Raw genomic sequence first — 26,688 nt, forward strand, 5'->3', positions numbered from 1 at the left:
CATGTGTTCCAGGCGCGGGTTTAACTACCTAGAGCCTGGGAGCTTCACACAGCTTAACTAGGCAGTTGGAGGAGTGGGCGCCTCGGGCCAAGCAATGGACAGCCGTGGAAGTTCGGAACTTGGTACTCGGTCGTAGCGATGACGAAGCCCATGGCGATTGCCAAGACTACACAGCACGTGACTAGAGCTTACCGTTCTCGGTTCCTCTCATCCGGACCAAATTCTGGTGTTCTGGTTTCCAACTGATTCCTCTTGTCAACACCACGACAGCCGACCAAGTCTAAAGTTTTCGAATAGAGGGCTCGCTGTTGTACTTCCCAGGCAACACTCAGCCGCCTTACTGCTTAGCCATTGGTCAGTATCTTGCATGGGTGCTCCATCAAAAAAAAGGAGTAGTTTGCAATTCATAAGCCTAATACCCTCACACCATTAGGCACACAAAGCCCTATACAAATAGCAATGTCCGAAAAACATCAAACAGTTGGCCCGACGCAATCTCTTGTTGAAGAGATTCGCGTTCGGCCGGCTGGTCTATCCTGATTCTTTTCTAGCCTGCCGTCCGTTCTGTACCAGTGCTTGTTGACACAATGCATTCTGTCCAATCCACTTGAGGTATGAATCACAGGCATGATTTATTTTGCCCTGGTCTTCAGCACCATATAATAACACCATGGGTTTCTCACTTATCGGCTTCTCCTGATGGGTGATGCAAAGCACCCATCGACACGGGCTTTGTGTACCTCTCATCTGCATTTGTGGCACCGCTCAAAGCAATTTGCTCATGCAGTATTCAGAAATTAGCCATCCATGACGTTCGAACTGCCCACGAACACCACTAATACGGCAGCGAAAGCCGTTGTTGACATAAAGATGTCAGTTCGACGCTGAGCAACGACGCTCATTATTACAGAAAAAACAAGGCTCATCAGGCAAATTGCCGTCAATCGAGCTGCAATGCTTTGGACGCACACAAGCACTAAGATCGACAAGGCAGGTAGCACTGCTGATAACAGCATGCAGATGGTGTTGCCAACTCGCACTAGCATCTCTGGTGTATAGTCCCAAGTGTCGCCGAACTCCTCTGGCATGGATCGATGAATACGCCGTCCCAACATTCGATGGTATAATGGTACCACTTTGTCTCCCAAAAAATTTGCTAGAGGGTCATTGCCACTAGGACTTTTACTCAAAACCATCACATCCGATTCCATGGCTGTGTCTCTGAATATGCCAGCCTCAAGTCCTCGCAAGAAGTCGTCACCGCCGGCTTTATGGTCATACCAGCACTTGCGTAGCTCCAAATCATCATTTTTGGGGCTTTGCAGAGCATTGAGTTGGGTTGTACGCAGTGCAGCCTCTTCTGTCCAACCATTAGTAACATCCCAAGATGCAAGGTTACAGGAAACTCAACGTACGATATTGTCTCATCAATGTGCTCAATCTTTCGAAAACGTCCTCCATATCCATCTGGGACATGTCTTTAGCACAATTGAGCCAACCTCTATCGAAGTGGCCTGTCTTGTCACTCTTTCTAGCCTCATCAATAACCAGCTCAAGGTGCATCAGCTCTGCTTGCATATGCAACATGTTCTCGATGTTCAATGTGGAGAATCTTCTGAACACCTCCTGATTGCGATGGCTAACCATCATTCTGGCCAGGGCACCATATCCTCCGACCATTGTCTCGGTCTTGATGATCAAATGTTTCGGGATCTGGTTTACACAAGAAGGGGCATTCCCGCTTACAGGGTGTACAAACGCAGCAACCTCCCTCTTATATTGTGAATCATGCGGGTCCCCTCTGTCTAACTCTCAGGACCCACTTCGATATCATTGGAGGTTACTATTTTCTACAGATGCATCGCTACCCAAAGGTCATTGCAAGGCGCTCCCCATGTCCTCGGAGCGGCCAAGGAGCGAAGTAACAAACCATTCAATGAGTTTTTCGAAAATTGTCCGATCGGCTCGGTCCAATGCATGATTTCTATAGAGTTTCTCCCACTTCCGCCCGCCTGCATACTCAACATCCGCACTGTTCAACAATCTAGACGCGTTGTTGACATCTGTCAGCACGGAGAGTTCTGATTCCGAGAACGAATATCCGCGGATTAGCGCAGGAAGACCCTCAATCCAACAGATTCTGTTGGGTGAGCAGCTATGAGGCTCACAAACCCAGGACGCCCATTACAGTTGTTCGGCTCACCCCGATGTCTTGTTCTGGAAGATTACACCCTCGATTGCCACGACGTAGTTGCAACGATACTGTTCAGTGCTCCATGAGTTACTGAATACCACCAATTCTCTTCGGGCCGTGTCGGCCTCAAGGTGTAAATCCATGATCTGACGATCGAGGCAAAGATAGGGGCTGAGTGTTATCAGATTTCCTGCTTGACTGTTTTAGCAACAACGTTTCACCCTCAGTATGCGTCTCTCCGGCACTATGTGGATGCTAGAGTGTGACTGAACTACTCTGGAAAGCGACTTTATGGGCACCTCTCTCAATGATCCCGCAAGCCTTGCCAATGGTAAAGTTGATCGACGGGCGGAATGGGATCTTGTTTTATACCTGCCGGAAATGCAGTCGTCTGCGCAGACCATGGATGAAGCTCACGCCATGCTTGGTTCGGAGTCTTACGTTGTGTCATCAACCGGCTGGTCTGTTCAGCAGAGCCCGGTTCGTGCGACCAAATATCCACCCGTACGCTGGAAGCACTGCATCGGGAAGCCAGCTATTAACTGAATGCGTCTCTCAACAGAAAGAGAAGTCGTCGCCATGTGAGATCGAGATCTCGACAGTACAGTGAAAACATCCTCTAAACACGCTGCATTTCTATGTTCTGGGCTGGCTTTTTTCGTGGATCCTCTGTTGTTCATTGACGGGCTTCACCAACAATCCTCCATTTTATCCTGGCCAACTAAACTGATAGATTCGCTCATCGTCCTACCGAAGTTCAGTGAGCATTGCGGCATGAATAATGTCAGACATGGCGGGAAAGGTTGTTTCGTTACAGGAGGAGCCGCCAGAGAGTCGCTTGATTTCTTCAAGGACTTTTCAGAGCTGTACCCAGTTGCTAGACACTCTTTTGATCGTGCCTAGATGGTTGAGGGGGAGGTTGAGTTTTGTACTTGGAGCTGAGCGTTTTGTTCTGCATACATACACCGGAATACCTGCTGCGTTGGCCTCTGGACCCGCTCCGACAAGGCTACCATCGGTTCGCTTGAACATCAACCTCAATTCTCAAGAGTCTCAGAAGCTAGGATTGCGACATCCTCAAACCACTCTTCGGATCGGCCTTCTTGATTCTGGTGCAGGTTGCAATATGATATCCCATCATGCCTGCCCCGCATTGGGCGGATTAATGCGACCGTGTCAAGCATCCGTGCAAGGCATTGCTGGCGATACAGAGCTCTGTGGCTCAGTAATGCTTGATTGGCGGTTTCTTCCTGATGACCAAGAATTGATCGGCTCGTCGAAACTCTACCGCGACGAATTTTTCATCCTACCGCAGTCAGACAAACCTCTTTTCGACTGCATCCTTGGTTGGCCCTGGATTGCTAGGAATTTGGGCGATGTTCAAAAGCTCTTGATCGCGAATGCCGAGGTCATGTTGGGATAATCGGGCCTTGAGACACCGTGGAGCTCGTGAATGCTTCTCCGGCATTTCCGAGCTAATCTCATCAATACCTGAGCGATGACTAACTTGCCGCGGGAGGTTCGAGTGGAAGAGTTGGCATAGAGATACATCTAAAAGGAAGGAACGGATATACATTTACCGACGGACGTCTGTGGGACACCTCATGCCGTGTAGCATTGATGTGGCAGAGACGTTGCTAGTTCAGAATGAACACAACAACAAAGGTTGACCGAAAACCAGAGGTTCTATGGTTACACACATGGCATGGTGGCCGAACACCACAAAATATTTGTGTAGGAGCAAAGCGGTCAATCTGGAATCAAATCATCAAGGTAGAAACACTCGGCGATTTGCGTCATTCTCCTCAGCGTTAGTACTACAACTTGTTCAACGACATCCTTGATTTGCCATCTCTGACACACATCCCACCTCCAAAGCTGATTTGGAATAAATTGGGAACCTTCCCGCCCCGAGCGCCCTATCCGACCGCTCAATCGATCGTGGTCACAGCCTCAAAATATTACAATGGCAAGTGAATACCTCAGCTTGTCAGAGAATATATGAACCTGGTGGTTGGCACCAATGTACCCTCGCCAGCGCATCGGATTTCGATTCGGGCTTGGGCATCAAATATTCAAGGTGATACAAAAAGCCTCATCATCACATCGCTCCTCCTTGTTGGCTAGAAAATCAAATGGCGACAGGGCATGATTCATTCCAATCAAAAGTGTTGAACCAAGGAGGTCAACTCGGGGATTCTTATCGCTCGTGGCAAAGCCGCCGTCCTGAGCTATTTCGACAACCAAACTCAGTCTCGTCGATGGTGAGTTAATGACCTCGGATGACGTCTTCTGCCTTTCGCTGATTGAAACCACGTCTGTGGCTACGTTTTTCGATCTGTTGCTTCTGGTCGTGATCAGCAACACTGATGGACTTGTGTCTAGGCACCAAACACCGCAGCTCGGATCTCAGTTGTTGCCGATGGGCACGACAACATCGTCAAACTACTGAACACCGTATGTGACGGAACGCTACAGAAGTCCTTGATATCAAAATCCCAAGCCTATGCGACAAGAGGAGCTATCCAAGCCAGAGCACCAATTTCCATGATTGACCATGATGGAAGAAAACATACCTCAAGCGCGACAATTGCACTTCGCTGGTTCTACGAAGGTGGACTGCAAACATTTACCGAGACGTTCTACATCGTGGACAAAATTCCCCGACTTGAAGGGGGCGAGTTGGACGCCATGCTTCGCAAAGACGTTGAACGCACCTCGGAGCATTATCCCATCCAGGCACATCCATACGTGCGCAGCCCGCACCGTCCCTCGGACCAGAAAGCCCCAGATCAGAGCGAGGCGCAACTGCGATATATCAAGGAGAAGCAAGCCGAGGCAAAAAGGGTGCAGGATAACAGAGAAAAGAAGCCAGGACCAAAACGTTGAGACAATCAAGGTAACGACAGGAGGCCATGAATATTTTCGGGGCGCATCTATGCGTTTGAGATTGTGAGCAGGTGGTTTTTGTGTTCCGATGTTATATGGTTCAAGATGCGCCATACTGCATACTCTCCTATTTTCTTGCCCGTATCTTTGTCTTGAGTGGATCAATTCTGCCTCCATATCCTCCTCATTAGTCAGATCTACCAGGTAGACACAATACCAATTGCGCACAGCCAGACATGCTAAGTGTGCATGGCACGCGTGCAACGTCCAAGAGAATATCTCGCCGCGTGCGATCATAGACCATGGCAATTCAGTCTCCCCCATCATCCAAGGTCCAAGAACGACGATATGAGCCGAATAGCCAAAACAAGCGAGGAAGGAAACCGACCCCAGATTCCGGATAAAAGGGCTTTTTTGCTGACAAGTATGATTTTTTATCACCGGGGCATTTAAGTTAAGAAATTTAAACATGTCACTTAACCATGTGTTTCTTATGTTGGTTGCTGGGCCGGGAAACCTGGTGAATGCTGCCCGAAATGGCCTTCCAAGACCCTGATTGCGGTAACTTCGGGGGGGCGTTTCAGGGGTTTGGACATGATGATGTCAAGTTCTTGCCGGGGGGCCCCGGGCCGCATGCTTGGGAGGGCGATGTAACTACTTGATTTTGCTTCAAATATTTCTCATGACATGGAGTTCTTGATCAGGTGCTCCTAACAAATACCGGATCATAGTCTATGGAAAGCCACTAGTCATGTCATGATGTGTGAAGAAGGCTGGAAAGCGGTAGGGAGAGAGTAGTTTCTCAGAGTTATGTTTTGTTGGCTTGAAGTATTACATTGTGGTATTCTCGCTAAAATATCATTTCAATCGCTCCTTCTTATCCGCAAACAACACTTGCTTCAACGATTCAATCCTGCATCTCAAGCCTGTCCACCATTAACACGGATGGTCTGACCCGACACCCACTTAGCACCATCTCCAGCGAGGAAGACAATCGCGTCGGCCACTTCTTCGGGTGTACCAATGCGGTTATTGGGATTCAGACTCGCAATCATCTTCAAGACCTGCTCGCTCTTTCCCTCGAAGAACAATTCCGTGCCTGTAGGTCCTGGGGCAACGGCGTTGACTCGGATGCCTTTCTTCGCTTGCAAGTCCTTTGACATGACTCGGACCATCTGATCAATAGCACCCTTGGTCGCACAGTAGAGCGTATATGGCGCAGAGACGGTAGATGCGAAATTCTGGGTCGTCGAGATCAAGATAATGGAACCGCCGCGAGGGATATGTGGCAAGGCCTTCTGCACGAGGAAATACGGCCCTTTGACGTTCAGTGCAAACGTGCGGTCGAAATCTGCCTCGCTGGTCGACTCCACGTCTTTCATAGGGAGGATCCCGGCATTGGGGATGAGGATGTCGATCTTGCCGTACTTCTCGACCGTTGCTTTTACCAATTGTTCGACGCCGCTGAGGGTTCCCGCATCTGCTTGCACGGCGTATGCCTTATCGGTTCCAAGTGTCTTGACCAGCTTCTCTGCGGCGGCAGAGTCGCGTCCGTAGTTGATAACCACTTTTGCGCCTAGGTTGACGAGGGCTGTGGCGGTAGCTGCACCGATGCCTTTCGACCCACCGGTCACGACGGCTACCTTGTCTTGTAGAGGTGATGAAGACATTGCTGTGACCGGTCTAAAATTGTGAGGGAGATCTGGAATGTCTTGTGCAGAACTCTTGTGCCTTTGATTGTGTAGTATGCTTCTTAGTAGTTGTTTGAGTTTCATAAACCTTGCAGGGAGGCTGTTGTCGTTTTACAAACTACTGAGTATTCTCGAGTCAAGCAGCCTGATATAAATACGCCATGAACTTGGGTCGTGCATAGTATATCATCCCAGAGCTCATAGTGTCGAGCCACATGTTAATACCGATAAACCCCGCCTACAACCTGACGGTCAAAAGAATCGACTCTAGAAGGCCTAAAGCCATGTCCGCATGGCAGATCGCATGAGATCATGCTGCTATTTGTCGGTTCGACATCAAACTACTGCAAGGATGGACAAAAGGACGGAGTTGCCGGTACCACGCGCGGCTTCGACAAACAGAGGCGTCTGCTAGGGGGTTCGGACCTTTGCCCTGGAGATAGATCTTCACGCCAAGGACTTTGACAGAAGAGGAAGTTTTGGAAGTCCGAACGCTGGATTTAAAAGTGTCGCATCTGTGGGCTTCGATGTTAACGGGTGAGCATCGGGATCTTGGAGGAGAATGACGTCACATTCCTAGGGCTCACCTTTGAAGCCATCAATATCGAACGAGGAATGTCACGATCTGCAGAGGCAGGTGGCCATCAAACTGGATTCACGACATAAATAGAGGTAAGGAATTCCCAGTGGCACAGTCTCTCGCATATCATAGCCCCCTTATAACGGCAGTATGAGGGTACACTGACCATCTAAAGACAAGCGGGCTTGCTGCTCTCTAGTTTCGGACGAAGATGCAGCCTGGTAGAAGAAATAGTTGTTCTGCCAAGTACTTAGCATAATGACATAGCACCTTGGATCCTCATGCCTGAGGGATGAAAATTAGGGAGATCAGAAGTGCCTGGTGTGCTAGGAATTCATCCCCAGATGTCTTCAATACGTTCTTGTGTCAGCAAAGTACCTGAGGCTTTTTTGAATAGTAATCACGGACTGCCAAGTCAACTAGCTCAATGGTTTGATTTCTTTCCAATTGTTCACTATGGCGAACTACACCTGATGGTATTGGCAACTAAGACTGAAAGCAATCCCGCATACTAATCAAACATGGCGTTTGCACTGGAGCAAGCCTCAGTCTCGTTGAGTATTGAGATGTTAGGTCATAATCAAGCTCGTGGCATTGACGAGCTTTGGGCGGGCATATCTGACATCAAGGAGAGACGGAAGCTGCAGAACAGACTCAATAGAAGAGCTTATAGTACGTTTTACGACTAGTCTGCTGAGTATAGCAGAGGAGATAACTAAACAATCCCAGGAAAGCGCCAGTCCGAGTTGAAGAGTCAAGGAAAGCATGAAGCGGAATCTTCATCCACGGATAGTACTATGGGCCATCGGACCAAGAGGCGCAAGATCCCAGGTTCGCACGTGTTTTCGCTAGACGGCGAGCAATCAAACCACAAGTCGGGACACATCATGCTCAGTGAACTTATCAGGTCTTCGAAACTGTCGTTCCACAGCCCAGACTCGAATGGGGATAGGGCATCATATGCCTCCCAGGAAACCATGTTTCAGGATCTCAACATTGACGGACAGTACGAGGCGTTCCAATCCACAATTCAGCAGTCGCTGCTCAGCCCTGAGCAATTCGACAATCTCATCAACCCCGCCGTGAACGATGATGAATCCAACAGCGCACTTCTGGAGGCTCGTTTGAATAGCACTATCAACGCCGGCCCATCTACTTACCTGGGATCTGATCACCTTATAACTCTGATCTATTATAACGTTTTCCGAGGACTGAGCAAGAATATCCAGGCACTGAAACTGGATCTGAACTTGATGCGTCGGAAAGATTACCAGTCGCCCTTCATAACAGGCGACTATGATTTGTCGACATTGGCACCCGATTTTCACCCTACCTTGATACAGCGGACTTTCCCCCATCATCCTTGTTTTGACATATTCCCGGATGCTGTTGTTCGGGACAATGCAATCAAGAATTGGGCGACGGATCTGCCATATGGCTACCTGTGCACAACCCTGGCTGGGAGAAGAAATTGGCATGAGATAGAACTTCCAGCAAGACACAGCTGTGTCTTGTGGGGTGATGCTGACAATGCAGATAATTGGGAGGTCACTGAAGCCTTTGCAAGTCGTTGGCCTTATCTTGTTCAGGGAGCATACCGACTGGAAGCTGCAACGAACAAGTGGCGGGCACTCCGAGGGGAGCGACCGATTTCGTTTGCATGAAGGGTTATACTGTTGGGCATGCGTGAAACACGGCATGAGGTAGGGCATCAATATTGGCCTCATAGACAAGAGAGAAGGAACGTTAAGCCGGAATAACGTTCTTGCCAGCCGGAGAAGTGACTGTTGTTATCTAAGGTGAGCTGCCATGTAGGCACTGTTGTAGGAGGAGTTCCGATGGCTTCTAGCAAGCGCGAGGTCCAATCGTCAGCACTGGTATGCTATGCAAGCAACACCGCAAATAGACTTCTAGGTTGGGTTACGGCGACAAATCAATGCCAACTCCCCAAGTCGAGTTCTTGATCAGGCTCGGGAGAAGCCCTCTAGTCTTCCTGATCACACAACCGCTGCCATGGTCCGAGGGCGGGATATCGAGATTTCGGAGACGTGTTGAAGCCAAGAACCCTGGTTGTGGCTTCAGTCAAACGATCCTTCAAACGCAGAGAACGGTAGCTAGTCAGATAGAGCATACCGATCGCATTGACGAGCAACTGATAGCTACCTACAGATCAACTGTGCAACGTGACTAATTTGCTGATGACAATTGTAAATTTGCTGTGCAATGTTTTTCCAGAAAGAGGGTGAACAAGCGGATAATCTTCGGAAGTACACGTGACTCGAATTCTCCAAATACTCAATCTGCCACCTGGCAGGCTGGCAGTGACCAAAATCCAAGCAGTGCAGGCATTGAGTATCAACACGACTCGGCATTCAACTAGTCCTTGATTCTGACTTCATCTTCTCACAGTATGCTGAGCAACTGTTGGAAGTTATAACCATACCAATAAATGTGATTCAGCATCACAAATACCGACAAAATGCTGCCATTCCTCGCACCCTACCTCGCCAATCCACGGCAATCACTCTCACAAGTCCTCAATTTCGCCCTGGTTCTTTCTACTGCATTCATGCTATGGAAGTCACTCTCGGTCATCGCAGATTCCCCCTCGCCGATTGTGGTGGTTCTTAGTGGTTCTATGGAGCCTGCGTTTCAGCGAGGCGATCTACTGTTTCTCTGGAACCGAGACAAAACTGCGGAAGTGGGTGAAATCGTGGTCTACAATGTCAAGGGGAAGAACATACCTATCGTGCATAGGGTTGTGAGAAGCTATTCTCCTGCCGTTCCATTCGAGGCAGACAAGAGGTAAGAGTTCTTGCGATAAGCAGGGTGTTTGATGAGACATATCGAGGCAAACACTGACATGAGGGCACGCTTCTAGCGGAAAACTATCCAGAGCTTCTCCGAAACTGTTGACAAAAGGTGACAACAACATAGCCGACGACACGGAACTCTACGCGCGAGGCCAGAGTTATTTGGATCGACATGAGGACATCATTGGCAGCGTGAGAGGCTACGTACCGGCTGTTGGATATGTGACAATTATGCTCAGTGAGCATCCGTGGCTAAAAACGGTCATGCTGGGTCTGATGGGTCTGATGGTCATTTTGCAGAGGGAATGAGCAGTTGAGCTTCAACTTGAGGAACTCATGCCACGTCAATGATCCAACACTCACGCATCAATCAAGTGGAGAGGGAAGGCAAATCCCTTGATCTTGAAGCGTGCAATGAAACATGTTCTGCATTCAAGGTGTCCATCTATAAATCTTTCGTATATTTACCCTCCGGGCACGTTGCGTCATTAGTGAGCGAACATAAAGCGAGCGGATCACCTGACGAGCTCAGGATGAAAATCGGTATTAGCGGAAGGAGCACATCCCAGGAGTGAAGGAGGATCATGATGACTGCATCATTTCTTTCATTTTGTGCTCCGCGAGAACACCCAACCTCTTCCTCCAGGATGAAAACGTGTTCGGGCATCGTGTACTTCTCGTTATACGAACATTTACAGCAGGAGATTTCCGATCCTTTGCAGAACTCTAAGTCCCATGCCCAGGGATGATTTCAGCCCCCGTGGTACGGATTGGTTTTAGGCCCAATAGCACCTCCGCGCGTGCAGGAACCGCAACTAAAAGGAGGTCCCATTGCCGGGGTACTCGATAAGTCTTGAGCCTCCTTCAGCCCTGGCACCGGTTACATGGGTAGGTTCACCGTTGGTTGGACAGACACCAGAAGGATGTAATCCACAATTGGCCCCAAAATGGTTGTTGGCAGGCCCGCGCTTTGAAGCCTGAGTCCGTATCGCCCACGAAAGCAACAAAAAGCCCTTTTTGATTCGAATACCCCTGTTACTTCATGGCCAGCAGGTGTGCATCACTGGACCGCTAGCCAAGAGCAAACCCCTGTGTACACGATGGTTTCCTATAATCAGCGATGCCTACGATGGATAGGCTTCTATTGGCGCCATAAGGTTAATGCCCAGGTCGCTTGGGTGGTTCAGCTGAACTTCTTAACGGACCACTGACCAGGTTGACGGAGTCTGCCCTCGAACGGCAAGTGTTCCAGTTGTGTCTTCGAACCTCACCAATCCCCAAGACATCGCGGTTTGTCTTTCTTCATCCTAACTGGAACCCCCACGATCTCTTTTTGAGAGAGAGCATGATTTGATCAAGCCTATCCTCTGTTGTTCTGGTTAAAACAATCAAAGGTTCGCTCTTCGCTAAGGGGAATGAACTACTACCCATAATAACAAGTGCCTAAGCTTGGTCATCCGCCTCCCCTACCTCGTCCTCCCTCACATTAAGTTGGGACCTGGCCTTGTGGACACGCTAAATCCGCTGTCATCATCCAATTTGGGTCCGCAAGCCTAGACCTTAGTTAGACCCGCTGTGCCCGGGCTTATCTTGCTTCAACCACGCCTTCTTCAAACCTCAACTTCTTTCTTGAAGTTTCGAATCAACATATGGTGATATCTTGAGTGTTCAATCGCTAACGTCGTCGCTTTCAACCTCACTCATTTCAACACGATCTGCGAGATTACGCGATCAAATCGATAAGTCGAACCGGTGCTGTGCATTGCCGCAATCGACCAAATCCGCAGAGCCAAGTTTAGGTTAAGCCCCATTAAAAGTCCGGTTATGCTTACCTGAATTCTGCCATTCCACGGTTTTCATGTCAACAGGCGGGACCCGATCAACGGAAACCATCTTGAATCTCTAACCACTTCAACCAAGCCTTCTCAGCATGTCGATTTGTACACCTATCATTAATCCAGATATTGTGACCACTAGGTGACAAGGATCCAATTAAAACTGTACTTGTTGTGTCGGTGATGGTGCAGCCGCAGCGTCCGACCATGGACGACAAGGAAATTCCCTCAATGCGACCGTTATCGGCTGCCACATTCGACGACAATGTAGGACTACTTAGTCATGATGAATCCTCTGGGCTAAGGATGACGACGGCAATTTCACCACCTGCATACTACCGTGGCGTTCATTCTCGGGGAAATTCATCAATCGACATTGGTCAAAATCCTTTTGATGATGTGATAGAGCCACCTACTCCCCAAAAGGAGCATAAAGGATTCCCTGGCCCCTCGTCAGCCACCTCAATGCTGAGGAAACTCACAACCAAAGTCAATCCAATGGCAAGAGCACAATTTCGAACAGTGAAAAGGAACCAAGGGCGACAGTACGCAACGTTAGACGAAGGGGAGGAGGATGTCGGAACCCCTGGTGTGGATCTCTCGTCTCTTGAAGGCCTCGGCTGGGAGCTTACAGACATGTCGGGACACGAAGACCCCAAGGCGAATCTACAGGATCAACAGACGGAGTATGCGCCCTCAAAACCACAGAGTGGAAAACCTGGATTTCGAGACTTTGTCGACAAGAGGAGATCCGTCGGTGAAGGAATGAGAGATATCGGTGTCCAGCTCCGACGAGATCCAACGAAACTGATTCGGAGGAGTTCCGCACAGCGAAATGGTCACAGCTCGGGAATTGACCGAACCAAAACCGTACGCGAGTTTGGCAAGAACCTCGCTCAAGAAAAGAATATGATCGTCGAAGTAGAAGAGCCTGTCGACCTCAGTTCTCTGGAAGGCGGCCAGCCAGATAATCGGGCCAGCACATTTTTCGATAGCATGACTCCGAGAAGTAGTGTGGTGCCACAAGAGACGAAGAGTTACTTCTTCCCCGAAGATCCAGATATTCCGAATTGGAAACCATGGTCGATGAGTGCTGGATATATTCTGGCCTTGACGGCGCTTGCACTTGGTCTCGCAGGCTTTCAGGAGTATTTGTGTCAAAAGTCGATTAAAGAGGCGAGAAATGGCGGTGGGATCCTGGCATTCAACAGGGTCGCTGATATATCGACCTGGGACTTTTTCGCCTGGAAATGTGAGTTTTGAGTTGTTTGTTGCATAAGTGAGGGATTTACTGACACAAGAACAGATCTTCCAACGATGATCGCAATTGTTTTCGCTGTCCTATTCTCCATTATGGACTTTGACATCCGTCGCCTCGAACCATTTTATCAGCTCTCCCAACCTGGTGGTGCAAAAGCATCATCCAGTTTGAATCTGGATCACCTGACCATGTTCCAGTACTTTGTTCCCTTCAAAGCTTTCCGGTTGAAGCAATGGGCGGTGTTATTCTCTACCACAGGCAACATTATCGCATCAATGGTTGCTCCGGCTCTGCAAAATCCATCGATCCAGTTCGACAGTAACCCCAAATGTGATCCGAACGGCTGTCCAACACCAGAAGATAACCGGTACTGGGTACGAGTTTCAAGCGTCTATTCTCGCCTACTCTCAGCCAGTTATGTCGTGATTGCCTTAATCCTCGTGATTCTGTTCATTCAATTACGACGGAAGTCTGGCTTGCTGAGTGACCCCAAAGGCATCGCCGGAATCGCATCCATGGCTACCAAATCACATATTTTGCAGGATTTCGCAGCAATGGACGAGGCCAATCTTGGTCAAATTCACAAGCGGCTACAGCATCGACGATATGTGTTGTACAAATCATCTGTTTGGCAGGGTGAATGGTCGTCGGCCAACGAAGCGTTCCAGGACAGTGAACGAAAACTGACGAGTCCCCACCCAATGATGCTGCGGACAAGCGCGGCAATCCCTTTTTTACTCTTCATGGGCTTTTGCCTGGCAGCAGTACCTCTAATAACATTAACACCAGCACGAATAGTTCCAAACAGTGCACCCTGGCTTCCTATCGTGGTTGCCACGGCGCTGAAACTATTCTTCAGTACTTTCGAGGCCGACGTGCGACTTATGGAACCGTTTTTCATCCTGTCCGAGGGCAATGCGCCCCCGCAGAACAGTCTAACATTGGATTATCAATCTTCAGTGTATGGGATCATGCCATTCAAGGCATTGTTCAACAAACACTACTTGGTGGCACTAGTGGGATTTTCATCCGTCTTGTTAGATATCCTGACCGTCACGGTCAGTTCCTTCTCCGTGGACTCACAGGATTTCATGCATTTGAAAGTAAACAAAGATCTCTCCCAGGGCGATGAGACTTATATATCTTTCTGGGTATCGCTCATTCTCTCGATGACGATACTGGCATTCGTCATCTTCGTCACGACATTGGTATACATCAGGCGACGACATCCATTCCTTCCTCGCGAACCTTCGACCATCGCCGCCGTCCTGGCATTCATCTACGCGAGTAACATGTTGACCGATTTCATCGACACAGAAACGCTGAACAACAAGCAAATGGAGACCAGGCTGAAGACGCTGGGCAAAACATATGGCTTGGGGTGGTTTCGAGGCCGTGATGGGAAAGTCCATTGTGCGATTGACGAGGAGCCGATGAAGAGCAGATACGTCCACGGCAAGTCGTATGCAATGGCACAGGCCGGGCCGTTACAACCTGCCGAAACGTTTTATGCTGTCTAGATGCCATCATGTTGGGTTTTCAAGCCTGGGGTTTTCTTGAGCGCAGGCGATAATTAATGCCGGAAATGGATTTTCACGAAAGGGGATCTTGCAATGCAAACTAGCAGTACAGAATATAGCCGTTAGAAGGCTGAGATTTTTATGAGGGCAATGCAAATGTCAAACCAGCCTTCCAGCCGACCGTTCTCCGAGTGACCGCGCCCGCTGCATTTCGGCCGCCGACGTCAGAAGCACATGCCAAGGAGAACCGAGTTTCGCCTTCAAGGTTTTTACCCAAGCGCGTCGAGCGTGCCACTGGCTGATAGACGGCCTAGAACTGCTCTGCCTGCTACCAAATCAAGGAAATCAGACCCCATTGTTCCCGGGAAGAGTACCTTCTGAATAAGGCATTATAGGCGACGATTAACGAGCTGATACGATTGGATGAAATCTATGGACATGCTGGTGACCGATCATTGGGGGCGATGAAGATGATAAGCAAGAGGGTCGATTATGATGGATACAGGTCCCTGAAACTCGAGTGGGCGGAATTAACCACCAGATGTTCCGAGGCCGTTGAAATTGAGACATGAACTTGAAATGCAGGAGCACATGTCTAGTTAAAAGTGGCAGTGGCAGCCACCATCGGGCGATTGTCGAATGTGGCACATCGCTCCCCCAGCTCCTTCCCAAGACGATTGCCCATGACGTAAACATCCCCACCTACCGACAATATCATTTCATATCCCTGACTTCGTCCACAACGTCCATTTTCTCCAGTTGCGTAATTGATCCTTGGCTACCAGGTGTATCATCTACTAACATCTAACCATCATTCAGGAACAGCTTCCTGGTCTCGAAAAGCCATCCAGGCCAACCTCCTTGATATAGGCCAATTTCTCTCTGGATGCTTCTTGCTGTATAAACAATGCCTACGCCCGGCTATGTCTTCCGTGATGGAGGTACCACCCCGCCTGCAGAAGAAAACCCAAATTCAGAGTTTCGGAAAAGAATCACCCAGGCCACCAAACCCGTGACTGCTACATCGAAAGCGCCCCTGGGTCAGAACACCTCGACTTCTCATCAGCTGGCAACTGGCGACCATGATATCCTGGGCGCTGCCCAAAGGGCCGGTAAGGACGATCGAATAACAAATCTTGGATGGCAAGCCAATGCTGTCGGTGTAGATACCTTGGTGGGCGGCCTGCCGAATGATGAATTGTGGACGTTGATCAGGAGGTTCAATAAGGCAAGTGATCTCTGCTCATAGGATAGTGAAACTGTTCATTGGCCACACGCTGACATCGCTGGCAGCAAATGTATCATGTGAAGCAGATACCGGTGGCTCCTCCTGGCGGATTGGATCTCAATATCGCCGACGAGGATGACTTTTCCCCGGATAAACTTCGCTCTAACATGGAACGACTTTACATGACCGTAGTCGTTGGACTAATCGGTGCTGCGAAGCATATTGCGAGGCTGAGATCCTGGCGTGAGCCTGGCCGTTCAGCTGGATTTGCAGCAACCTACTTCCTTGCTTGGATATTCAACATGATCATGCCAACATTGTTTATCACCATTATTGTACTCATCACCGTGCCCAAGTCTCGTGGCATTCTCTTCCCATCTGCCCCTCTTGCTCTGGTCAGTCACAAGACTGGAGGAATTCAGAAACCCAAAGCTGGAGTACTTGGTAGCCACGACAGTGTCACAGGAGCCCCAGAAAAGTACAAGGGTGAAGCTGTGGAACAGGAGGCTAGCAATCTCGTTTCTGGTATTGCTTCAGTTGCCATTTCCAGTGCCGCGGGTCGTCATGACCAAGCAGCACCTGACGAGGAAGGTGGCAGTAAGACCTTGGACAAAGGAGTCCCCGATCCGACAAAGCTTGCTACGAGCGCTGCTGATGCATCATCTTCCGCCCAAGGTGGAGAAGGGAGCCATGACAAGACCAAGCAACCCATGGAGGAAGCCCTATGGAAACAAATGCGCCCAACCATGCACATCATTGGGGACATCGCTGATGGCTGGGAACGATTCGCCAATGCCCTTTCGCCAACACCACCATTCTCTGATCACAAAAGACTACAACTCGGTGCCATATTTGCCCCACTGCTGTTGATCTCCCTCATTACCAAGCCACAATGGGTCATGAAGGGTTCGACACTCCTTGGTGGTATTGCGTTCTTTACCGACCCTCTGATGCAGAGAGGAATTGCATTGTTGAATGAGAAGATCCCCGACTGGCCCAAATATCTCGAAATCCGCAACACACTATTGAAGGGTGTCCCAACTAATGCGCAACTTACTGTTACATTACTAAGAATCGGAGAAGCTAACCGGGCACCACTCCCACCACCTCCGCAATCTCATCAGCCACCACTCGATGAGCCAGCCGAATTGGACAAAGATTCTGTCACCGGTAATGGATTAGATGCGACACATTCGGAAATTGACGAAGTAATAACGGCTGACGAGCCGACAGTTGGTGAAGTAGCACAGCAGGAAGAAGGTACACCTAAGAAGAAGAGTGGTGTCGGGGCTAAAATCATATCTGCATTGAAGCACACCACTGCAGGTGGTGTAGAAACCAAGTTGGCAGCTGATTCGGCCAAGGCAACATTAGGTTCACACCACGCAAAGGAGAAGTTGGGCATCCTACCCTCGAAACAAGAGCAGAGAGAAAAGCCAGTGGAAGGACCTGTCGAATTCAAAGCACGATACAACGGACGTAAAGGTGCCGTCTATGTGGACAGTTCCGTCTCTCCACCCAGCGGCAACAGACCTGCCTCGCCATGCGTCTACTTCACGCGTCATCTGGACAACAATGAGATCGTTGAGAGCATGCCATCGGACCCTGAATGGGCCGTCGCCATCGCAGATATTGTGGAAGCCAAGAAAATCGGCGGTCTGGGCTGGAAGGGCAAGATTGTCGTGGGTTGGTCTACCAGTCGAGAGGTCAAAGATGGGTTGGAGTTGGTCACTAGGGATGGAAGGGTGTTGCGTGCGATGGCTATCAAGGAGCGTGATGAGCTCTTCAATCGTATTATCGCCATGGGTCAACAGGTCTGGGAGAGCTATTGATCTTACAGCTCGTGGCTATGGCTTTGTGTCAAGGAAGATGACTTGAATGGCGATACACGACTTGACGAGTCCGTGCTAGGCATGATGAAGTATTAAGTAACAAATTTAACCCGGTTTCCTCGTCGTTCTTTGGTTGGCATGGCATACTTGGTAAAAAAAAGGTACAGCACCGGATAGCATTGCACACATACATTATTTATCAGATCCGGAAACGAGGCACGATTACTTATCGGAACAATTTTGAAGCAAGAATTTCGTTTGGAGAATACATGTTAGTATTAGTATTAGTATTAAACCCTCAACAAAGGGACATGGCATCAAAGTACTCGAGCTAATATCAAGCAAAGCACAAGCGCAAATATACAAGGTGCACCCACAAGACTCAATGGTGGTGGTGCGCAAGACGGCGCTGCTCGAGACCCGCTCGTCGTCGCTCATCTTCGACCGCCGATCAGATCTTCGTCTCCACAAAGTCCGGGGAGAACGGAGTGCGGCAAAAGGGGCAATCCAGCTTGAAACCGTCTTCATCTCCGTTGACCCACTGGTCAAGACACTCGGCGTGGAAGCCATTCTGGCAATCCCGGCAGAAGACGGGCTTCGGCAGCGCGTTGTCTTCGCTGTCCAACGCGTCCCAAAAGTCGATGTTGGCCTGCTTGATGCAGCTGAAGGTGCATTCCTTTGTGTAGTTATATCGCAGGACTGGCGTTGGAGGTGAGATTGGAGTGCTGTCGGTCCCCAGGTCCGGTCGCCAGAAAACTCTGGCGACATCCTCCATGATTCCTCGCAGTTTCGTTGTTGCGACTCCTTGCAATGGCCAGAGTCCCGCGGCCATGTACTTGAAAATACCTCCAAGGCGAGTCTGGCTCGAAGGATTGTTAATGGATACAACCGGCACCAATTCTTGATCTGGTACGGGTTGCTCCTCCACCAAGTCATCTGAGGGGCCCACGTACAGGTCCTCCGTGCAAATTGGACAGTCCACACCTGTTGCTGGAATGTCGGACAACCTGCTGATAACTTTTCCGTTGAGGTCCGGCAGGAATATCAAAGTCTCTTCGTATAAGCGGCTTTTCTGCCTGGTCGCGTTGAAAGTGTTCTCGAAATCGAGCTTGAGCCAGGGATGCCGGGAGCAGAATTTGGCCAGTTTTCGACCGAGTTGTTGATCCCACCGCTTCAGTCGCACTTCGAGTTCAACCGCTTGATTGTTGCGGCCTTCCACTCGTATATGTGCGACATGGTTGGCCGCCATCATCCTATTGATGATCAATCGGATTGCCAGGGTGTGCACCTGGAGGCACATATTCAAAAACTTTTCTTTTGAATTTGCACAATATCGGCCTCTCAACTGGAGTTGTGCATTTGTGTATTGTGTTCGCAGTCGGAACAGATAACCATACGAAGATGATGGATCTCTGTTCGAACTTACGAGATATTTATCCATGCTGACTTCATTCTTGGCTGGGACCCACATAGTATGGTCGCCGAACGCTTTGCCGAGTCTGTCGTGGGATCTTGAGAGCCCTATCGTCAGGGCTCGTAAGCATTGGGCTCGATACGCCGCATCTTCTGGAGCTGTGCTGGCCGTCAAAGGCGACCGTGCTTGACCGATGCTGAACTCCCAGCTGTCTCCAGACTCAATGAGGGTTCCGTCGAGAGCCGGTGGATCTGGAATAACCTTGATATCGAAGGACTCGACATTTGAAACGGCCTGGACACTCATCTTGGCTGGCTATCGATGGGTTTTGATTGTAATCAGTTTTCAAATTATTCGAAGTGTTTTGCTGTAGCTTTGAGATATTCGAAAGGCTTTGCTGTACAACCAAGGTAAGTGTTTATCAGTCAGTAGTATTGATGATAATTCTTCTGCTGGATATTTCAGGTCTCGAGGGTGTATATATATGCATATAGAGATGTGGCACGTAATGGGCGCTGCCTATGAACAACGCGACTGTTGTTATCTCGTGCATCAAAGGAAGTGACAAAGAAGTCGTGAAGATTCATTGCTGGGGGTTGGACAAACGGTCATTGTCGTGAATTAATGGACAGAATCCTTGGGCCTTTCACCACTAAACGATGCCAGGAGCTGGCCCTTCGCTGTCGGAGGCAGGGACTTCGACATCACGGATCTTCTAGAAAGCTCTGAAAATTCACGACTAATAGCTTAAAGTGAAAGATTAGCTGTGGGTTACTTCAAGTTTGTCGTCAGTGGTCGAGGTGTCGTGTGTAAGATACATGTGGTGGGAGGCACAGACTGGGGATTATAGAAAATGATGGATAAAGAAAACTGTTATTGTGATATTACATACCTGGATTGAATTTGCAGCCCTAGATCCTTCTGCTGCTCGTCGAAGGCTGGCAGACATAGGAGTCTACTCGTGAAGATTGTCACGCATTAATGACACAGGATCTGGGATAGCAGACTTGTTCTCAGCACCTGTTGATAGTTTAGAAAACCTGGCCAGGTTCCAAGGAGAAATAAAATGATTTTTGGCACTTTGCAACAGGGGAAATGAACATACTTCTCCATGTCGTAGGATTGGACCAGCCAACGCCTCTTCGTTGGGAAGAGAATCAAAGTTATAGTTAACGATCACTCGTTCTTGAGTTGCACCTTCGATTCTGCGTGTTTGATTGTGCTTTGCTCGTTTCGCTTTCGGTGTCGTTCAGCCTGGAGTGCCGGTAGAAGAGTACCCTGTACAAATGCGCGATCCAGATTTGTTTGGCAAAAGGGACAGGAGCGAGATCTTGCTCGTCGCCCGCGCAGCCACTCCCAGAGGCATGTAACGTGAAAACCCTTTCTGCATGTTGGGCAGAACACTGGTCGAGGAGGAATGGCAACAGTCGTGTTGCTCAGAACCCACCAGTCGCCTGCAGTCTCTTTGCAAGTGTCTTCACAGGTCGGAACATATCTGGGGAAACCAGGGGTTGTGGAAGGGGCTTTTGTCGTAGTGGTGGGGGTCGAAACCCAGAGATTGATAGCCACTGTTTGTATAAAGTTTACAACTGAGTCTCGCAGTCCAGTGCTTGCTGGAGCTGAGTGTTCTGCAGGCATTTCTACCTTTTCGAGCTTGTAGAAATCGTCTGGGACACTCTCGTACAGATCCATCGAGCAGATTGGACAATCTATACCAGTTCCACTTTCTGTTCCACATGTCGCTGGAGTGGCATGATGGTGGTCTTCCTTCTTCGTGCCCGTGAGCGAATGAACCAAAGAGATTGCTCGTTGGAGTCGGTTCGGCTCGATCATGGGAATAGTAGAAGGCATTCGATCATCAACGATGTGCTGAACGGGATCGACCAACTTGAGCCAGTCTTTGTCTGACATTGCGAGAAAGGAGGTAATTCTCTCCATAACAAGTTCTGAATTTGATCGAGGAGGCAAGGGCTTTGTGAATGCTACCTCCAAATTGAGCCTTTGCCATTCATGAGATCGGCAAAAGGTTTTATACTTACGCTGCAACAACAGTGTCCACGCTTGTCGTTCAATTTCGGCATCTGTGGACTCATTTTCTCGTCCTGCGACCCACAGCAGCATGCTCGATATATCATGCATAATCTTGCCCCAGGTGAGGTTGGCTGCAAGGAGATTGATTTTGATGCAAGTGTTCAAGAATCGGTCTTTTTCGGAAAGCCCAGGATTTTGGCACAACTCCTCGATTCCGAGACATGCTTCTTCGTACTTCATACGTCTATCTGCAAAGTAGCCAAGTAGAGTCTGTTGGCCCCGGATCCAGTCGACGATAGACGAGTCCAGGGCTGTAAGGTCCGAATCTCGTATAGTTCTGATCTCACTTGTGGAGCTTTGACTTAGTTTGTCCGATGAGATAGACAAACCTTGGGCCAAGGCTTCGAGACATCTAATCCTAGAAGCAGCATCAGTTGGGCGTGTTTTAGCTTTGAATAGTGAGTAATGGGAGCCCACCTTGAATTTCCATTCCCTTCCAGACTCCTCCAAATGCCCAACGATAAGCGGTGGTGGAAGCCTCATTTTGAGATTTGGTAGTGGTTGAAAGTTTCTGGGCGGATGAATTACAGGGTAGAAGAAGATTTGGAAGGACTTATCCAGCCTTATATGCTGATACCCCTTGAAATGGCTTGGCGAGAGATCTTCCAAGACAAAGAACAAGAAAAGCCTAAGTGATTCAGACAAAGCAAGGACGAAGGGAATATTTGTCTTTGGCAACAAAGGCAGCGTTCTTTATTACCCTACGGTTTTGGATTAATGGAACGTGGCTTCGTCCAGCTCGATGTTGGTAATTCTCGAAGTTTGATGTGTTCTGCACGCACCTTGCTCAGTCTTTTTTGACAGAGACCTGGTAACTGCGGTTTGAATGATACTACATCACGTACTACATCAAGTGGTATTTGCTGGACGCCAAGTGGCGGGCTGCAGCTCATAGTAAACAACACTAGATTCAGGCAGCAATGTAATGCAAAAGATTATTCATCCATTCCACACGAGCCTGTAGACCGCTGGAGAAGTTTGACAGCTCAATCTGGCGCCGCGCCTGGTATTTTTGTCAGGTTTGAAGCACGAATAAAACCTGATACTGGTTCTGGCTGCTCATCTGTGAAATACCCAAGTCATGTAAGATGTTAGAATCGCGGAGTTCCTCGCCCAAATGGCTAAACTGTGTCTTGCGATAGGATTTTTGGTTCGTGCTCAGTCTCGAGTATCTATAATTTCCTAGAATGAGATAGCACATATATGAAAATTAAAGTAGATGTCAGTAATAAATATTGTTCAATTATTTAAAACTAGTCGCCTGGATAGTCTGTGGACGAATATGGAAGAACAAGGCCACAACTGTACAATAATCGGCATCATGGCTCCTGCGAATGGCATCTTTCCATCATACCTTGGTTTTAGGTATCTCTTGATAACTGATTGTGGGTTCAGTGAAGATTTTGGACATGAGAGTTGGCTGAACCTGCAGACCGATCTCAAAATGGAAGTGAACAGGTGCTCTTCATGTGGCTCATGGGTCGGTGAACGTCACCTGGTCCTTAGTCCTTAATATTTGGACCTTGAGACTCGATGACCATGTTAAGCTCAATAAGAATTCTCGACTGTTCCTTCGGACGCAAGTCTTCTGCAGCATACAGATTTCGGCATAAGAATCAACACTCGACTGACTGCCCGTCCCTCCTACCTTTCCCGCCTGTCACGTCTCTCCCGCTGCGCGTTCTCCCTACGCCCACGTGAGTACTCCCACGAAAGTCGATCTTCAGCAATTCGGCGACGTTCTTCATGACGTCTTCGTCACTCAAGCAAAAGCTTGGGTCGGAGAATTTTACCTAGACTGACCCGTTCGAAAGGTGTACGACAAAATGGACAACGAGCATCTGTGCTTCCGCCGATATTACGCCAAGTCCATATGCACTCCATGTGAAACCCAGTTCTACACACGTGGCAAAAGTATGGCTTTGGAGAATTGAGTGGGCAGTCGTCGATTATATGTTGTCTCTTATCCTGATCGTTCTTGCGAGGATCTTCGAAACAATTCTCAGAAACACAATCATGAACATAATCCATAGCATGCATCGGATGTAGTTCTCGTTTAGCATCGTGATGGTTGATGAAGAGGCTCTCTGCACAAAGTAAGTATCCATAAACTCTGGTGTCTGATGTGGAAATGATTAGTGTGACCACCCAACGTAACCCAAGGGTCCTGGAGGACAGAATGGAGGCAGAGGTGCTTGCGTTTTGGAAAATTCTTCCGGCGGCGGTACATATACTTCGTGAGTGCAGATTGGACACTCAATACTCGTACCAAGAACCTCGTCAAGAGTGTCGCTCATAGCTGGAGCTAGGCAGCATTTTAAATCATGACGCTGTCACAAGTTTTCTACTCGATGGAGCTAGGCGTAGACAGCAAAGAACCATCGAAGATAGACTAAAGGAGATCGCTGAAATAGCTGCTGTCGAGCGGCCGACCTAGGTACCTGAGCCATCTGGTTCTGTTGTTACGCAGTCTGGAGATAGATCTGACGAGGGAATAGAGCCTATGAGAAGGGTCTTTATGAGAAGTTCGATAGAGCTCATTGCTGAGAAACAGCAGGCCCAAGTTCAGCTTTGCCCAGGGGTGGTACTGGCGCCAGCTCGCACACATATCTTTGAGATCATGGTCGTAAACTTCTAATTCAATCTGAGTGTCAATGGCGCTGTTTTTTCGATCAGCCAGTCTCAAGCGGTGCTCATTGCAGAGAAATTGATATCTGGTCGCAATCAGGCAGTAGATGCTCTTTTTGACTCGCAAGCAGGCTGTTAAGAACGTTCCTTTTGCTGAATCGTCGAAATTTCTTTCTTCCTTATATTTCCTTCGATATTCCTTCGCGAACTGGATGGTACGATCCATCTCATCTCGACGTTCCACATCTTCTTCACTTGGAATCGTCGGCAAACTGTCCCAATCCGAATCTCGCAGGCTTCGAATATCATCACGTGCAACAGAGATTAGTTTGACCTCAAATGACTGCAGACCTTTCGCAAGGTCATTGAGACTTTTTTGCATCGTAGTTCCCCATGCTCCGGTTGAATTATCGCTGTCAGGATTCCAGCATCATTTTGATCTTCAAAGAGCCACATAATTTGTCCCTTATGCTGTTTATCTTCAACTTCCACGGTCTCTCGGCTCGAAATACACCGATTTCTAAAATTCCACAATCCCTCTTTAGCAATGATACGCCATGGTCGAACCAAAAGGGGGTCTGACAGCGTAAGAACTTCTCTAGTCACGTCAGCAGGGACACCTTGTGCAGGCTTCGCAGAAGAGCGATCAATACCGTACATGAGTAGCTTGGAGACCTGAGTCTGGCTTTTCCTTGGTAAGCGAGAGGATATTCCATAGGTTTTGTTCAGCGTAGGAGGGTTTGGTGATGGAAGGAAGTGCGGTCGACGTGCATGCTCCGACGATTATATTGATTCTGAAAAGCTTATACTATTTATACTGCGCACTGCCCACGACAATGTGGCTCCCTGTTCTTTCGCGACAACAGGACAAAAAAGTCAATGGTTGACAAAAGAATGTCGAGGCAGTGGCGCTTTGCGACTATAGCGATTCAAAGAATCGAGTCTTTGTTCCACGAACAACGTGAGATCGTACTGTCGAGGCGGCGCAGCCAATCATTAAGTCGAACCTCGGACGCCACCTAAGTCGATAGGTGTCTGCAAAGCAATATGAAGTTCGACCACAGATAATGACTTCTGCCGCTCTCTCTATTCGCACAGTTATAGGCGTGAGCAATAGTGCCAAAGGAGTCAGCCTAAACACTGAGACAGCTCGATAACGGGCCATCCTTTCAGTTATGATTTGTGCAACGGTGAGAGTAAATGATTGATGGCTATGGTTGACTTTTAAAACAGATTCCGATACATTTCATGCTATTCCAATTAGAGCTTTTGCAGTTAATAGACTGCAACAACACTGCTTAGTGCCGGCAACATTCTCATCCAATTCACTTGTCGCCTGGCTCGCGACTTCCAACTCCATCGCGATAATCCTTGAGAACGGAGGATGGTGTACCATCGTAACCTGTCTTGATCATCCATTCCTTCACACTTTTGACTCTATTAGGCAGGATCTCATCAAGAAGCTTATAGTCCCGCTTGGTCAATTCGGCTTTCCAAGTATTCCAGAAGCCAGAGAAGTTCTCTCTGAACGTGAACAGGGTGGGATCCTCGCGATTAGCCGAATGACCCACTTTTGCGTCAGGGTAAGGGAAGAATGGAAGAGTGAAATATGTGTCCAAGGTGACATCCATATAAACAGCTTTGCGTCCAGTAACTTCTGTGAAGGCTGCGGCGAGGTCTTTCCACGCGATGTCCTCAGTCGCGACGTGCAACTCTAGACCATTGCTTCTCACAGGATTGTCAAAAAGCCATCTCGCGTACGCGCCATAGTCCTCAAGGTGAATAAGAGGACACTTTGCATCTCCGAGAGGAACTGCAAATACTAGAGTGCTTGGGTCTTCTGGATTCGGAAATGGTTGAAGCACCTCCGACAAGCCTTCAAGATAGAGACATGATGTTAAGACTGACCATGCCATTGGTGTCGTCGGTTGTGCTGAGATGTAATCAACGACCTTGCCCTTGCCATCCAAGTGGCCTGTGCGATACTTTGGGTCAAAACCTCCAAGTCTTGAGGCATATTCAAGACCAGCGTAGAGGAAGTGCTTGACTCCGGCCCATCGAGCAAGCTCGTAGAGACGGATACCCCAGTATATCTCTGACATCTCCCCAATGGCAAAACCGTTAGTGTTGGCAAAGACATATTCGACGTCTTCAAGTGCTTTCTGAAGAGTGGGCTCATGGTAAGAACTTCCTTCGATAATTGTCACACCTGGCAGGGTGGCGAGATCTTTGGCTTCCGCAGAGGAAGCAATTCGAGTGAGAACTCGAACGGTGTATTTCTGGTCAGACACCAGTGCTGCGCTCACTTGTTAAATAGAGATCTTGGATGCGAGCAATGAAATGTGCAAACCTTTGACTACCGGCACTCCTTGTGCCCCTGTCCCGCCAATGACCAAGACTAAGTTTGGAATCTTTGTCATTTTTCGAGTTGAGTATTCGATTATAAATAGAGCGTTTGAGATGGTGTTCTTGTTCTTCGTAAGGGGTCTTCTTGTCACTGGGGTCGACGGTGGGTCTTATATCAAAACTTCCACCGCAATCATACTGTTCTGCTTCTAGGCCCTTAACATCATTGCTTGATAATCTCTTGAACTTCAAACCAGATGATGTTTGGCCAGAACCCAGGAGAGCCGGTTGGCAGAATTGCTTTCGATGATTCCTGGTATTGATGGGCACTTGTGCATGGCTTCGTAATCATAACAATAAATCGCG

The 26,688-nt window shown here is 48.7% G+C and overlaps 10 protein-coding genes across 10 annotated transcripts; 5 read left to right on the top strand and 5 right to left on the bottom strand.

Annotated features, from left to right (window-relative positions):
• Window positions 1-797: 797 nt before the first annotated feature.
• Window positions 798-1,680, bottom strand: LTR84_005570 (uncharacterized protein; the record flags this gene model as incomplete). Its single annotated transcript, XM_064849136.1, has 2 exons — window positions 798-1,360; window positions 1,416-1,680. 2 exons carry the CDS (start codon window positions 1,678-1,680, stop codon window positions 798-800), a joined length of 828 nt encoding a protein of 275 aa, XP_064703839.1.
• A 2,649-nt stretch (window positions 1,681-4,329) lies between these two features.
• LTR84_005571 (uncharacterized protein) lies at window positions 4,330-5,083 on the top strand (the record flags this gene model as incomplete). Its single annotated transcript, XM_064849137.1, has 2 exons — window positions 4,330-4,458; window positions 4,580-5,083. 2 exons carry the CDS (start codon window positions 4,330-4,332, stop codon window positions 5,081-5,083), a joined length of 633 nt encoding a protein of 210 aa, XP_064703840.1.
• Window positions 5,084-6,003: 920 nt separating this feature from the next.
• LTR84_005572 (uncharacterized protein) lies at window positions 6,004-6,753 on the bottom strand (the record flags this gene model as incomplete). The annotated part of the gene is made up of 1 exon (XM_064849138.1): window positions 6,004-6,753. One exon carries the CDS (start codon window positions 6,751-6,753, stop codon window positions 6,004-6,006), a length of 750 nt encoding a protein of 249 aa, XP_064703841.1.
• A 1,122-nt stretch (window positions 6,754-7,875) lies between these two features.
• LTR84_005573 (uncharacterized protein) lies at window positions 7,876-9,018 on the top strand (the record flags this gene model as incomplete). Its single annotated transcript, XM_064849139.1, has 2 exons — window positions 7,876-8,026; window positions 8,084-9,018. The coding sequence occupies 2 exons, from the start codon at window positions 7,876-7,878 to the stop codon at window positions 9,016-9,018; spliced, it is 1,086 nt and encodes a 361-aa protein (XP_064703842.1).
• Window positions 9,019-9,833: 815 nt separating this feature from the next.
• Window positions 9,834-10,476, top strand: SEC11 (Signal peptidase complex catalytic subunit; the record flags this gene model as incomplete). Its single annotated transcript, XM_064849140.1, has 2 exons — window positions 9,834-10,159; window positions 10,236-10,476. 2 exons carry the CDS (start codon window positions 9,834-9,836, stop codon window positions 10,474-10,476), a joined length of 567 nt encoding a protein of 188 aa, XP_064703843.1.
• Window positions 10,477-12,209: 1,733 nt separating this feature from the next.
• Window positions 12,210-14,783, top strand: LTR84_005575 (uncharacterized protein; the record flags this gene model as incomplete). Its single annotated transcript, XM_064849141.1, has 2 exons — window positions 12,210-13,254; window positions 13,309-14,783. The coding sequence occupies 2 exons, from the start codon at window positions 12,210-12,212 to the stop codon at window positions 14,781-14,783; spliced, it is 2,520 nt and encodes an 839-aa protein (XP_064703844.1).
• A 907-nt stretch (window positions 14,784-15,690) lies between these two features.
• LTR84_005576 (uncharacterized protein) lies at window positions 15,691-17,843 on the top strand (the record flags this gene model as incomplete). The annotated part of the gene is made up of 2 exons (XM_064849142.1): window positions 15,691-16,011; window positions 16,077-17,843. The coding sequence occupies 2 exons, from the start codon at window positions 15,691-15,693 to the stop codon at window positions 17,841-17,843; spliced, it is 2,088 nt and encodes a 695-aa protein (XP_064703845.1).
• A 451-nt stretch (window positions 17,844-18,294) lies between these two features.
• On the bottom strand, window positions 18,295-19,563 carry LTR84_005577 (uncharacterized protein; the record flags this gene model as incomplete). Its single annotated transcript, XM_064849143.1, has 1 exon — window positions 18,295-19,563. One exon carries the CDS (start codon window positions 19,561-19,563, stop codon window positions 18,295-18,297), a length of 1,269 nt encoding a protein of 422 aa, XP_064703846.1.
• Window positions 19,564-20,433: 870 nt separating this feature from the next.
• Window positions 20,434-21,831, bottom strand: LTR84_005578 (uncharacterized protein; the record flags this gene model as incomplete). The annotated part of the gene is made up of 1 exon (XM_064849144.1): window positions 20,434-21,831. One exon carries the CDS (start codon window positions 21,829-21,831, stop codon window positions 20,434-20,436), a length of 1,398 nt encoding a protein of 465 aa, XP_064703847.1.
• Window positions 21,832-25,301: 3,470 nt separating this feature from the next.
• Window positions 25,302-26,396, bottom strand: LTR84_005579 (uncharacterized protein; the record flags this gene model as incomplete). Its single annotated transcript, XM_064849145.1, has 2 exons — window positions 25,302-26,272; window positions 26,327-26,396. The coding sequence occupies 2 exons, from the start codon at window positions 26,394-26,396 to the stop codon at window positions 25,302-25,304; spliced, it is 1,041 nt and encodes a 346-aa protein (XP_064703848.1).
• Window positions 26,397-26,688: the final 292 nt, after the last annotated feature.

The sequence above is a fragment of the Exophiala bonariae genome (genome assembly GCF_035927105.1).
Source record: "Exophiala bonariae strain CCFEE 5792 chromosome Unknown scaffold_21, whole genome shotgun sequence".
In the NCBI taxonomy this organism is placed as follows: Eukaryota; Fungi; Ascomycota; class Eurotiomycetes; order Chaetothyriales; family Herpotrichiellaceae; genus Exophiala; species Exophiala bonariae.